The 11,944-nt window shown below is 43.9% G+C and overlaps 1 protein-coding gene across 1 annotated transcript; it reads left to right on the plus strand.

Moving 5' to 3' along the window:
* Window positions 1-949: 949 nt before the first annotated feature.
* TSN (translin) lies at window positions 950-7,408 on the plus strand (the record flags this gene model as incomplete). Its single annotated transcript, XM_010083126.1, has 5 exons — window positions 950-1,037; window positions 4,646-4,742; window positions 5,559-5,674; window positions 6,376-6,455; window positions 6,813-7,408. Coding segments are annotated over 5 exons (618 nt in total), but the record flags the coding sequence as incomplete, so codon positions are not given.
* Window positions 7,409-11,944: the final 4,536 nt, after the last annotated feature.

Here is an 11,944-nt window from a genome sequence, read left to right on the forward strand (position 1 = left end):
CCCACACCGGGCCGGGGCCGCGGGTCCCTCCTCACGGGCGGCCCCTCCCCAGGTGTCTGTCTTACGGGGGTCTCTCGGAGGTTGCTGAGGGGGGCGCAGCTTGGGGGGTTCCGAGCCCGGTAAGCAGGAGAGCTGCCGTTCAGCCCCGGGGAGCGCCGCTCTTTGCCTTTCTCCCCTTTCCAGGCTGGTGTTTCGCTGTCGTAGCGTGTTCTGCACAGGTGTTTGCTGCCTGGGCTGGGGAGTTGGCTCATAGGGTTCTCTCGAAGTGCCGTGCACACAGAGTTTCATACTCTGCTGGTTCTGCCGTTACCTGTGGGGCCTTTCTGTCTGTGTCCCTTCCTTATCTCTTCACCCCATCCCCAGAAAGCTGTGATCCTGAACGCTCTGGGGGTGTTCAAGATGGTGTGGGAAGGGGGGGCTTTGGGCTGGTTTATATGAGACTGACTGGGCATGGGTGTGTGTCTATAAAATCTGCTTAATGTTGCAAAACAAAAAGGGAATTTGGGAATTCCTGATAAAGCAGGAGCTGTCCTTGATGTATGTTTGAGTGGCAACTGGAATTGTTCTGCTATTTTTGAGGTTTGGGTTGTAGCTAGCCTGGTTTCTTGCTTCCAGTCCAAGTTTGTTTCAGATGTTTAACAAAATGTTTCTGGGCCAACCCATTTCCTTCAGGGCACGAGAACAGTGCTACAGACCCAGGTGCCAAATGTGCTCTTTCTGCTCCCCCATCCCCATTTTCAGACTTACTGGTGAAACTACTGGAGTCAGCAGGTTTTTCCCTTAAAAAGGTGACTATTTTTTCCATCAATGAATATGTTCTGAGAAGAAACAACCAGACTTTTCTGGAAATTCTTGAGAGGAATGTGGGAGGGGGAGGCATCTGGCAGGCCACCCTCTGGAGGTGAATAGAAGCAGGAACCTCAGCAGGTTGTGTTTCATTCACCTGCAGAGCAGACTGGTTGTTATCAGCCTGATGACATTCACCAGCAGACTCTTGCTGGAGCTGGAGGCCCAGGATTTCTCTGGCCACCAAAAAGGTACGTGTTCAGCAATGTGTGACACCTGAGGCTTGACCTCTACAAGCAAGTGCAGCTTCCACCCACTTAGGAAATCTGGCAGTGCTAAAAATTAGAACTGCTAATTAGCTAATTTATGGAACAATACACTCATCTTTCTAAGATGAGTAAACCCCTGGATGCTGTGACAGTTGTTTTGTGTGGGTGTCAACTTCAGGGCTTGATTTCCAGTAATTAATAGTAGAGACCTGTGTCTGGCTCAGGGTGTTTTCACTTATTTTTAATTTTGGGAGAGAGCTGGTCCTGGAACTTGCAGAATCTGAGAAATTTGGAAGAGTTAAAGCAAAGTGGAAAAAAAAGGGGAGGGGGTGGAAGCTCAGCTTATGGTTATTGTAATACCAGAGGTAATGAATCCATGCTTAATAGGTTAGGAGTTAACTTATGATAATAGACCTGTCAGTTTGCTATCAATTACAAGCATAATAAAGTCAATAAAGGTTTAGATTAATAAGTGTTTGCAGCAGAATAATTTAATGCCAATTAACAGAGGGGTTGTTAGCTGGATAAACAGCACTTGTCCAATGTCACATATTTAGACTGTGGTTTTATTGGCTAGCAGTTGTAGTTCTGCAGTGTAGTGTACTGCAATGGCTGTTTGGCTTACTAAGCATCTCGTTTGTTGAGAGTGTACCAAATTTTTACTAAGAAACTAGAATGATTCTTCCTTAGCAGATTAAAAAGGGATAAATGATTACTCTTGTAACCATGAAAGAGAGGATTATTCATTGCAATAGAGTTCTGGCTGGAATGTAAAATCAAGATTTTTTTTTTAGCTTTATATTTATTCCAAGAGGTAAGAAAAACTATCAACAAACTATATTGAATTATAGAAATATTAAATTATAAACTATATAAACTAATAACTAATTAATAAAAAAGCAAAAATACTATTAATTACTACAAGTTCACAGGTGACAGAGTAACTAATGCTGCTTGGTGACTGCAGCTGTATTGCTTGTTGTGCCCCCTCCCTTGTGCCAGTGTAAGCGGGAGGTGACTTTCTTTCCTCCACAGCCTGCTGGTTGATCCTTTGTAATTATTTTTGCATCAGCAATTGAGGTAGAGTGATGAAAACTCAAGGAGACAACAGAGAGCCAGTGAAGACAGAGGATTTGCATCAGGCTAAGCAATTCATCCTACCAAAGAGAAGGGTAAGGGGTGGTTGTGAGCTCTATTAAAGGAACCACGGGGTAGTTGGAAGCTTGATGGAGGGCAGTTTCCTGTACTGGTCACTCGTGTTTAAAATGTTATAATGCACAATGCCTTTCCCTCTGTTCTCCAGGGACTTAAAATACCTCTTGGCTAAACCTGTTCTCATTGAGTTTTTTATCTAACCTTTTTTACTGTAGGGCAGTCACCTCACCACAGACGACAGCTGTTTCATGATTCCAGCTTCTCGGTGGTCTCTCTCTGCACCAAGCATGAGGCTGTGTTTAGCTGTGGGATAAGCACTTTCAGTCGTAGCCTTTATTCAGCTGTGGGGAAGGGAAGGAAAACCAGCAGAGCTTCAGGCTGTCAGCCTCGGAACAGGACTAGAGAATCTCTCTCTTTATGGTCCCTGTCCGAAATCAAGTTTGAAAGCTGCTCAGAAAGCTGTTCAGGGCAGTGTGTGCTGCAGCTGGCTGTTAGCTGATGTGAGTCTGAGTGACAGGTAGGGCCTTTGGAGACTGAAGTCAGTGTAGTATGTCTTTGCTCTTGAAACACATTGTGTCAAGTTTAGCAAAACATCAGTGGTGATATCCAAGAATGCACAAGGATAGGTTGAAGCTGGGAGGTTATGTGTGTGTCATTGGGCACTGTTGTCTGAAACTTTACAGTAAAGATTGTTTACTTTTGTCACAGGTTCCTTTGGCAGAAACCAAAATGCAAACTTATTCCTTACTCTGTCCCCAACTGCCCTGAGATGGCTTACTTGCCTGAGGCAGATGCCATAGTTTGAGGACAGTGTTCAAAGGGCAGCTGTAAGTGAGCTTTACACATTTCTTTCATTCTGGCAGCCACATGGAGCACTTTCACCTCCTGCTTCCCAAAGCTTTTATTTTTAAGTGTCCTTTTTTTTAACAGATATGATGTTTTATTAGTTGAAATTCAAGTTTTTAGACACATTTAAGTGACTTATAGTAGGGCTTGTTTGATAAAAATAATTCATCACAGCTTTCAGAGTTGGATTCTGCAGATCTTTTTTTAAATAATCCTAGCTTCTATACATCCGGATGCAGGAGAGCCTGTCAGGTTGATCTGCCTTCCTTGGGTCACACCAGGATTTCAGAGAAGGCTGCAGTTAAGAAGTACTGGTTTGATTAGTTCCGTCGGGCCCTGGTACTGCGGGTGCAATGTGGCTGAATAAACGGGAGGCGGCAGCCAGTGGTATGTAAAAAAGACCATTTCTCTGCAGAGGTGTGACATCTATTGGACAGGCTGAAACCCAGTTTCTTCAAATACATTGCTTGAAAGCAGGAAATGTGGTTTCCTGGAGGGATATTGCACCTTGTCTAACCTAAGTCTGATCAATAAAAAAAAAATATTATAAGATTTTTAAATAGAGAAAGAAAAGTTGTGTTTTGGTGGTGCTGCTTGATGTGTGTGCTTGCTTTGGGGCCAACTGCAGTGTGCTGTTCTGTTGTTTGTGACCTGGTTGTGGCTTTTTCTTTTAAACCACTGCATTGGGGCTCTGTCCAGAACATCTTGTTTCTCTCTTTATAACACCTGTACAACCCAACCAGCTGCTCCTTTCTCTTAGCCTGTCCAGACTGCTAAAACTACAAAGTCCTGTTATCAGCACATGCCTGGTCTCTGCTGCGTCCTTCCCTCTGCAGTGCCACCCACAGCCCTGCCGCTCCAGTGTGCTGCCATGTGGATGGGCTGGTAGCATGGGGCTTTCACTGTGTCACCACTGCTGCTGACTCCCTGCCTTACCCCCAGCATCTGTTGCCATAGTCTCAGCTTTGCTGTATTTACAGACCCTCGAACAGAACTGCCCCCCTGCTACCTCAGATGAGGTCTTGCACTCGGTGCCATTTTCAGCCTTTCTCCATCTCTACTTGCCATCTCTTTTGCTTGTTTGTCACCCTGCTCAGCGTGTCACCGGGCTCCTTTGCTCGTAGGTTCATTCCATAGACAAACACCACACTGACTCCTATGTTCTTTGTTCCTGCCTCTGTCCGTTGGTATCCCCCGTTGCCTCTTGGTCTGTAGGCTCTGTGACCTTTCCAGGGTTTTCTTCTGTCAGTGCCCATTACAGAATGGGTTCTTCATCCATGACACAAGTTTTATAGCAACAGTAATTAGTCATGATTAGCAGTGATTCTTAAATAACACTGGGGCATCTTGGCTCAAGTTTGAAACTAAGGACTAGAGCAGATTAGACAGCCTAGAACTCAGGGGCATTTCTCCTCTACCTGGGTGACTCGCAGTGCAACAATGAGTATTTCCTGAGATTAATTCCAAATGTCAGCAGACTGTCTTGGACAACAAAGGAGCATAAATAGCGCTGTCTATGCTCAAAAACTCTCTGTTTACAAAACCCTGTTCTCTGTCAAGTACTGAATGTTGTGCTGTTTCTTTTTCAGTACCAAAGAAATGTCAGAAAGCTCGTGAACACTTTGGTACAGTGAGAACACAGCTGGAATCTCTGAAGACGAAGTTTCCTACTGATCAGTATTACAGGTGTGCAGGATCACACAGCCAGTCACGGATATGGGAATTGCCTGGGCATATTTGGCATCATTACTATGGAAGAATGATTGAAAGGTTTATGGGCTGAATGCTTCTTTGTTTGAAAAGTGAATGGTGGTAGGGAAGTGTGAGGTTTTTATCAGCAGAGATAAAAAATGCTTTTGCTCAAACACTCTATAAGTTTTCACTAAACATATCCAGTATTTAATTCTTTTTCTATAAACTTTTTTAAAAAAAGAAAAAGGAAAGTTTAAGAAATTAGTGTTCTGTTGGAGCTGCCCTTGTTTCTGGGAGCAGAGCATTTGCTGCTCCATTAATTTCAGTTAAGTTGTCAGGTTTGGGGCACTTCTGAAAACAAAGCTCTAAATCTGTCATGAAATGGCTGTTTGATACTGCAGATACTAAATGACGTTGTCACTTCTGTGTTTTGTTGCTGCCAGAAGGGGACAGTGTCTAGCAAGAACATTTCAAAGAACAAGAATCTTGTCAGCTCAGATCTGCTGAGGGAAGATGGGAGGGAGAGCCCTGGTTGTCTTGTGGGCATGACAACCTGAGAAACTCGGTGAACTGAGGAGGTGTGTGAGAGGTGCGGGCGATGCTAGTGCCCAGCGTAGTATCCTGGGGGTGAAGTTCTGGAGTACCAACAAGAAGACTTTAAGCTGGTGTTGTGTTGATAAGCCAAAAATATAGCAGAGTGCTATGTGTAAAGGTGGAAAACATAATGTATACGTAATGTATGCTTGTAGCCTAACTTTCCAGTAATGGATGTTACATATTTAGACCCTGACTTGGTGTTTTCTTCAACAGATTTCATGAGCACTGGAGGTTTGTGCTTCAGCGGCTGGTGTTTCTGGCAGCGTTTGTAGTCTACTTAGAGTCAGAAACGTTAGTGACCCGAGAATCTGTTGCAGAAATACTTGGGAGTAAGTTAATGTTGTAACTGAAAAGAAAACAATTGTGACCTTTTTCAACGTTGTAGCTTTCAGACATACAGGGAAACAGCAGAACTTAATTTCTTCCCAAAAAATAGGTTCCAACTTTTATCTGGTACTTGATTTCATTATATAAACAACAAATTCTCTTAGAAGGTGGAAATCAGCAAATCTAATGTGAACAGAAATATTTATTCTTTAATGAGTTCTTCCTCAATGAAGATTATTCATTCAGATTGTGTAAATCTAACAAAAGAATAATCAAAAAATGAGAGCTTATTTTTCTCACTTTTTGCTTTTGGTGTTTAACAAGTGTGGAAAACAGATTGAATTCTTATGTTGTAAGAGAATTGTGTCCTCCCAGAGCAAAGGATTTGGAAAAAAAAAAAAAAGGGAAAATATTTTTCTAAAAAAACTACTACAGCCCCCTCTCTTGTATATTGTTGTAAATTCAATTATTCTGTTGGATCAATTGTAACCTATTGCATGTCCAGTTGAGGATGTACAAGATGCTAAATCAAAATGCTGAGAAGAGGCAGTAATTACATCACATACAGGAAAAGACTGACTTTTATAATAATATTTCATAAATTTGATATTTCAAATTAGCTCTGGTAAACAAATGCAATTTCAACTTGCTGGTTTTGCTCATGTTCAGTATCACCTGATTACCCCTCTGTCTTTCATCTTAGTTGAAGCTGATCGAGAGCGGGGCTTTCACCTGGACATTGAAGACTATCTTTCTGGTGTATTAACTCTCGCCAGTGAGCTGGTAAGGAAGATATTCATGCATGCATTTGGATTGAAACTGACCTAAAAAAAACCCAAAAAAGTGTTTTCTAACTTTCCCAAGTTGCTCCTGGAAGTTATGATACCCAACACCTTGATCTGAACCTCTAGCAAACTGCCCCTTTGTATGCCGGAGTTGTTCCTTACTGATATTTTAAGATCTAAAATAGTCACTTGAAAATCCTAGATTATGGTCAACAAAATGGTAGATCCAAGTATAAATAATCTGACTGCCTGGAACAAAACTTTTTATTTTGGTAAAGTAACAACTGGTGGGAATAGTGATGTGATTTGGGTGGGTTCCTCTGCTGATGTTCTCCTGTGCATCTTCCTCTCGTAGGCCAGACTGGCAGTGAACAGTGTCACGGCTGGTGACTATTCTCGCCCTCTCCGCATCTCAGCTTTTATCAACGAGCTGGATTCTGGCTTCCGTCTCCTCAACCTGAAGAATGACTCCCTGAGGAAACGTTACGATGGCCTGAAATACGATGTCAAGAAAATTGAGGAAGTGGTTTACGACTTGTCGATCAGAGGACTCAATAAGGAGGCAACAGTTGGTGGAGGTGGAGAGAAATGAAGGATGCTCATTTTAACAGCATCATTGATTACCTCACATGGTTGCCAATTTAGGAAGCAAGCTAGTGAAGCCTTCCTATAGTAGTTTAGAAGAACTGCAGCTGAAAGCTGCACTCTATTTTCTTACAGAAAGTGTAGTACGGGTGTTAGAGCTCAAAATGTTTTGTAAAGTCATGTCTAGATTAGGGCAGGAGGCCCTCTGTTCCTGGTGGAATTCCTCTGTCAAAACACATGGTGCTGTTCTGTGCACGGCAGCAATCATAGTCAGCAACTTCCATAAGTTGAAATTCTCATTAGTTCTGTAGTGTCGCTTCACTGCTCTGGCAGTGATGTGCTTCAGCTGTCTCTGCTCACACTCCTTTAAAGACATGTGCACAGCACACAGCTCAGTGCAGATACAAGTTTTAGAAAATACTGTGTAAATATCTATACTTTTTTTAAGACACTGATTTTTTTTTGCCTTTTTGTTTCTTAAATTTTCATCTACATCAGTAAATTGAACGGATTTGCAGAACTGTTTACTAACCAGACCTTTTTTAATGGCTTCTGTTGATGTATCCCCCTTAATTGAGAAATTAGTGAAAATATTCCTGAGAATTTCTCCATTGGAACTGGTGCATTGCACACAAGCACATCTCTCTCTCTTTTGGTTTTTTCCTTTCCTCCAAGATTTTTGTTACCAGGGAGAGCAAGGTTTTCTCAAACATCTGCTTTCACTGGCTGGTATTTGTTTTACTGACATGAGTAAATGCTGAGTTTTAATATAATTTGGCTTAAGAACTTTGGTGTAACCAAGTTTTTTTTAACTAGCAAGGTTTCCGAATAGAGATGTGTTAACTGATAAACTGCAAGTAGTATCTGAGTTTTAACAACCTATACAGGCCACAACTGCATCTGTGTCCTAGGATTAAAAAAAAAATACACCAAATCTGTAGTTCATGTAGTAAAATGTTTGTATCTTCAGAAAATGAGAAATTACTAGTTACAGATAGTTCGCATGTAAGATGTTTGCAAAGACCAACAGCTGCTTTCACTTGTATAAATGGACAGACTAGTACCTCCCAGGGTATTTGTTCTCTTGTCCTAAATGACTTGAGTTTTCCAATTCTTCTCCTACTTCTGGTGGTGCAGTAGGATTAAGGAGGAAAAACTAGCTTCTTCAAGAGGATGAACACAAACAGTCACGTTTATGTGAAGTTTGTTAGTGTTTCACTTTGTTAGCAAAGATTTCCCACTTTCAGTTAGGGTTTTGTTTATTGGAAGAAAATGGTTTCTTGGTGACTTTGGCCAATAAAAGCTGTTCTTTGATTTTGGCCATTTGGTAACTCTGGCTGTTGTCTGATTATCTGTTATTTGCTTCCCTTCCTGGGAACCTACTCTGAAATATCATAAGTTCATACTTGGACAATAACTGAATTCCTTGCTTTGGCTGTACGCTGTTCAATGGTGCACTCTGATGTGCTGGCGAGTGGAGCCTAAGTCAAGCTGCAAACTGATTTCATAGGCTTTTTTTTTTTAATTTTTAATTTTGACCTATTTCACCAAGTAAAACAGGAGAAGTATGGAGGAGGGGTTTATCATTACCAAATCCAAGATGTGGCAATGTTCATCTTCAGAGCATCTCATAATCTTTCATGTTTATCCTCATCCTTTGTATCTTATGTCACATAATGTAGGGAGATGGTAATATCCCTCTTTCACAGCTGAAGAAAATAAGGGTGTGACTTCCTGAGCCCCATGGCAATGAGACCAGATTTCAAAGTAGTTCTTTGTTCTTGTCCTATGCTGCTGTTTGCATCTTTCTCACTTTAACCGTGCGGAAATGGGAGGAAGGAAGAAGCTTAAGCCAGTTCTACTGCCAATACCAGAGACTTAAGGTGAAACAACACCCTGAGGCTCCAAGACACAGCCATGCAGACCAAGGTCACGCAGGAAATGTGTGGGAGCAGGGGAATTAGAGAAAGGCTTCCTGAGCATCTGTCTCATGTCTCTTGGGTCAGAGGACTCATGGCATGCGGGACTGCGATGTGAGGCCACGTGGCGGGGCAGGTTTCTGGTTGCAGGGCAGGTGTTTGTTAAGGCTTTGCGCTGGTTTGTGTCCATGTGCTGCGGTTGCATTTGGTCACACAACGGGTCTGCTTCCTGATGTGGGATCTCGTGTGCCCAACACAGCTTTTCAGTAGATCCTCCGTCTGCCAGCTCTTGCATCTTAGGTGGTTTCTGAGAGCTGGTGGAGATAGAACAGCACTGCACCACAGGTGCAGATAATGTGGGAGGGACAACTGGAAAAGCAAGTCTCTTACTTAGGATCCCACACCTTGCAGGCTTCATAAGCTGTGTGTAAGACTCTGCAGGGAGCAAGTGTCTGAGAAACAGACACTGCAGTGTTGTGTTCCCGGAGAGCGTTTAGCAAACACTGCTCCTTCTTTCCTGTTCCTAGGTTTTGGGAGAGCCTAGCATCATCCCCTGGAAAAGCATCACTTCCAAGAATGAGACTACATAGCGCATTCCCAAGCCAGGTCTGGGGGAGGGAGAAGGAAACCACAAACTTTCTCCCAGGGCTACAGCAGGGAAATCTGGGGACATGGTTTTTGTAGCTTCCTCTGTGCAGAGGTAGCCTGTAGGATCTTCTGGCATTGATTGTGAATCTGTACATTACTCTGATCCTCAATGATAGGTTGTGATGCTGTCCCAGAGCTGGGAGCAGAGGGAAGAAGGGAAGACCCCAAAGGACTTGAGCAGGTGGTCTCTCTTCTCTGGCCCTTCCCTTTCCCAGGGGTAACAGGGACAGGTTAGCCAGCAGGGTCTGGCAGTGAGAGACAGAGCTCCGAGTACTGCAGAAGCTCGATGGCTCATAATGAGTCAGATGCACTTGAACTCTGAACAAATAACTCCTGTTGGTACTGAAAAGACTGCGCAGCGTGCACTGGCAGCTGGGAGGGGAGTGAGTCAGCGCAGGAGCGCTGGAGAGTCTGACTCAACAGCCAGCACAGCTATTCGGAGCCACATCAGCCTGAAGTGTGTTCCAGGGAGCGCTCTCTTGGATCATCTCTGTATTCACTCACTGGTTTGGGGTCTTTTTTTTTTTTCCCATCCTGATGTAATTTCTGTGGGTTTTCTTTATTTCAGTAAAAAGGGCACTTAAATAGTTCATTAACTGCTCTTTATTTATAGCACTGCTTGTTCAAATCATGCAGATCAATTAAAGTGCTGACCTGAAACCATTTGGGAAATGGGAGTGAACAGAGCTCCGTGGCACAGGATGCAGAGTAGACCTAGGAGCTGGTTGTTGAACTGGGCTCTGTCTGCTGGAATTGATTAGCTGCAGCCTGAGTTCAGCAACCTCTGTAAACTGGCACTTATTAAAGGACACGTTACCACCTCCAGACTGCCCTTTTCTAGTGCCGGTGCATCTTTGTGCAGTGAACTGGATCAAGGAACTGCTCTAGCTGAAACAATCTCGTATTTTTCAGTGGTGTTTTCTCCCAATCTGGTTCACTGCAGTCCTGCACATGCTGTGCCAGTGTGTGGAGGGAGGCTTGTCCTCTCTCTGCAGTGCCAGCTTTAAATGTTCACTGAACTGTAAATTGTCTGATTTTTCTTGCAGTAATTTAACTGCTTCCAGTTCTGTTAGGATTGCCAAGGATCTTCTCTTTGGGTAAATAATTTGCTTTTATTTTACTGCAGAGTGATGACGTCTGCATTATAGAACCTCACTCGCATTTTTCAGCTGGTAGGGGCACTGCTCTCCTTAATTACCTTGGTGTGTAGAAAGTGAACATGGATGACTCCTGGGGTTTGTGTGTGGATATTGACCTGTTACTCATCAGCAGTCCATCTTCCCTCATTAAAGTACTGTCGCTAGATACTGTGGTGCAGCTGTACTAAACTGTCTGTAGGGGCTGTTCAGAGAGCCTCCTGCCTGACGAGTTTATGCAGTATCATTAAGCAAGTGTTTGATTTTGAGAGGAATAGTCCTTTACAGTATATATCTGCTGTACGCATGCTATGGGTCAGGCATTAATTTCTTGGAGATGGATATCTCCTCTGCCTCTCTGTTGTCACTTCAAACTGCGGCACTTCTGGTTTGCGCTGGTTAGCCATCACTGGAGGATTGCCCTGCCCAAGGGGAAAATGGCTGTCCTAAAACCAGTCCTATCTTGAAAGAAGGGGGAATACACTGCTTGTCTGAATGCTCATTCATCTGCACGTTCACACTATGGGTGTACAAATGTCTAACCTGCTCTGTTGGGGAAAATGTGAGAGCCTGGGCCCTGCAAGGGTGCTGTCTGCTCCCCAGGAAGCCTGCTGGCTCCCATCCCAGTAGGGAGAGCTGCCTGCCTGCCTCTGGGTCTGCACTGGGGCCACGTGCAGCTCTCACAGGCTTCTGTTAAGTCTGATGACCACCACAGCCTGCTGGAGACTTAAACAGGGACTGCAGAAAGCCTAAAGGGAAGAAAAAGCCCGAGCTTTCAGCCTCTGTGAAACAGTCCAAGGCTATAAAGACCTTGTGCTCTTTGTGGGTTTTGGATACCCCAGGCATCAGTCCTGGGATCTGCTCTGTGATTTTCTTGTGACCTCCAGGCTTCCCCCTCTCACTTGACAGCCTCTCCCACAACACCCAGAGAGACATTTGATGCGGGTCCTGCTAAGGATGTGACTCTGGCACTGCAAGGGAGGCTCCTGCGCTAGGAGAGAAGGGTTCAAAACCACCTGGGGCTTCACTGCTGCTGAAACAAAGGGTTTCTTTGCCTGCTCCTATGTGGGTGCCTTCCCTGGGAGGGCTGTTTGCAGTCTGGGTCTTCTCACCTGCAGCTGAGATCGTTTCTCAGGGATGCAATGCCTGCACTGGTGGAGATTGCACCAGGGCAGGATTTGAGCTGGGGAGTTGCAAAT

Source organism: Pterocles gutturalis, unplaced genomic scaffold (genome assembly GCF_000699245.1).
Source record: "Pterocles gutturalis isolate BGI_N339 unplaced genomic scaffold, ASM69924v1 scaffold29871, whole genome shotgun sequence".
Lineage (NCBI taxonomy): Eukaryota > Metazoa > Chordata > Aves > Pterocliformes > Pteroclidae > Pterocles > Pterocles gutturalis.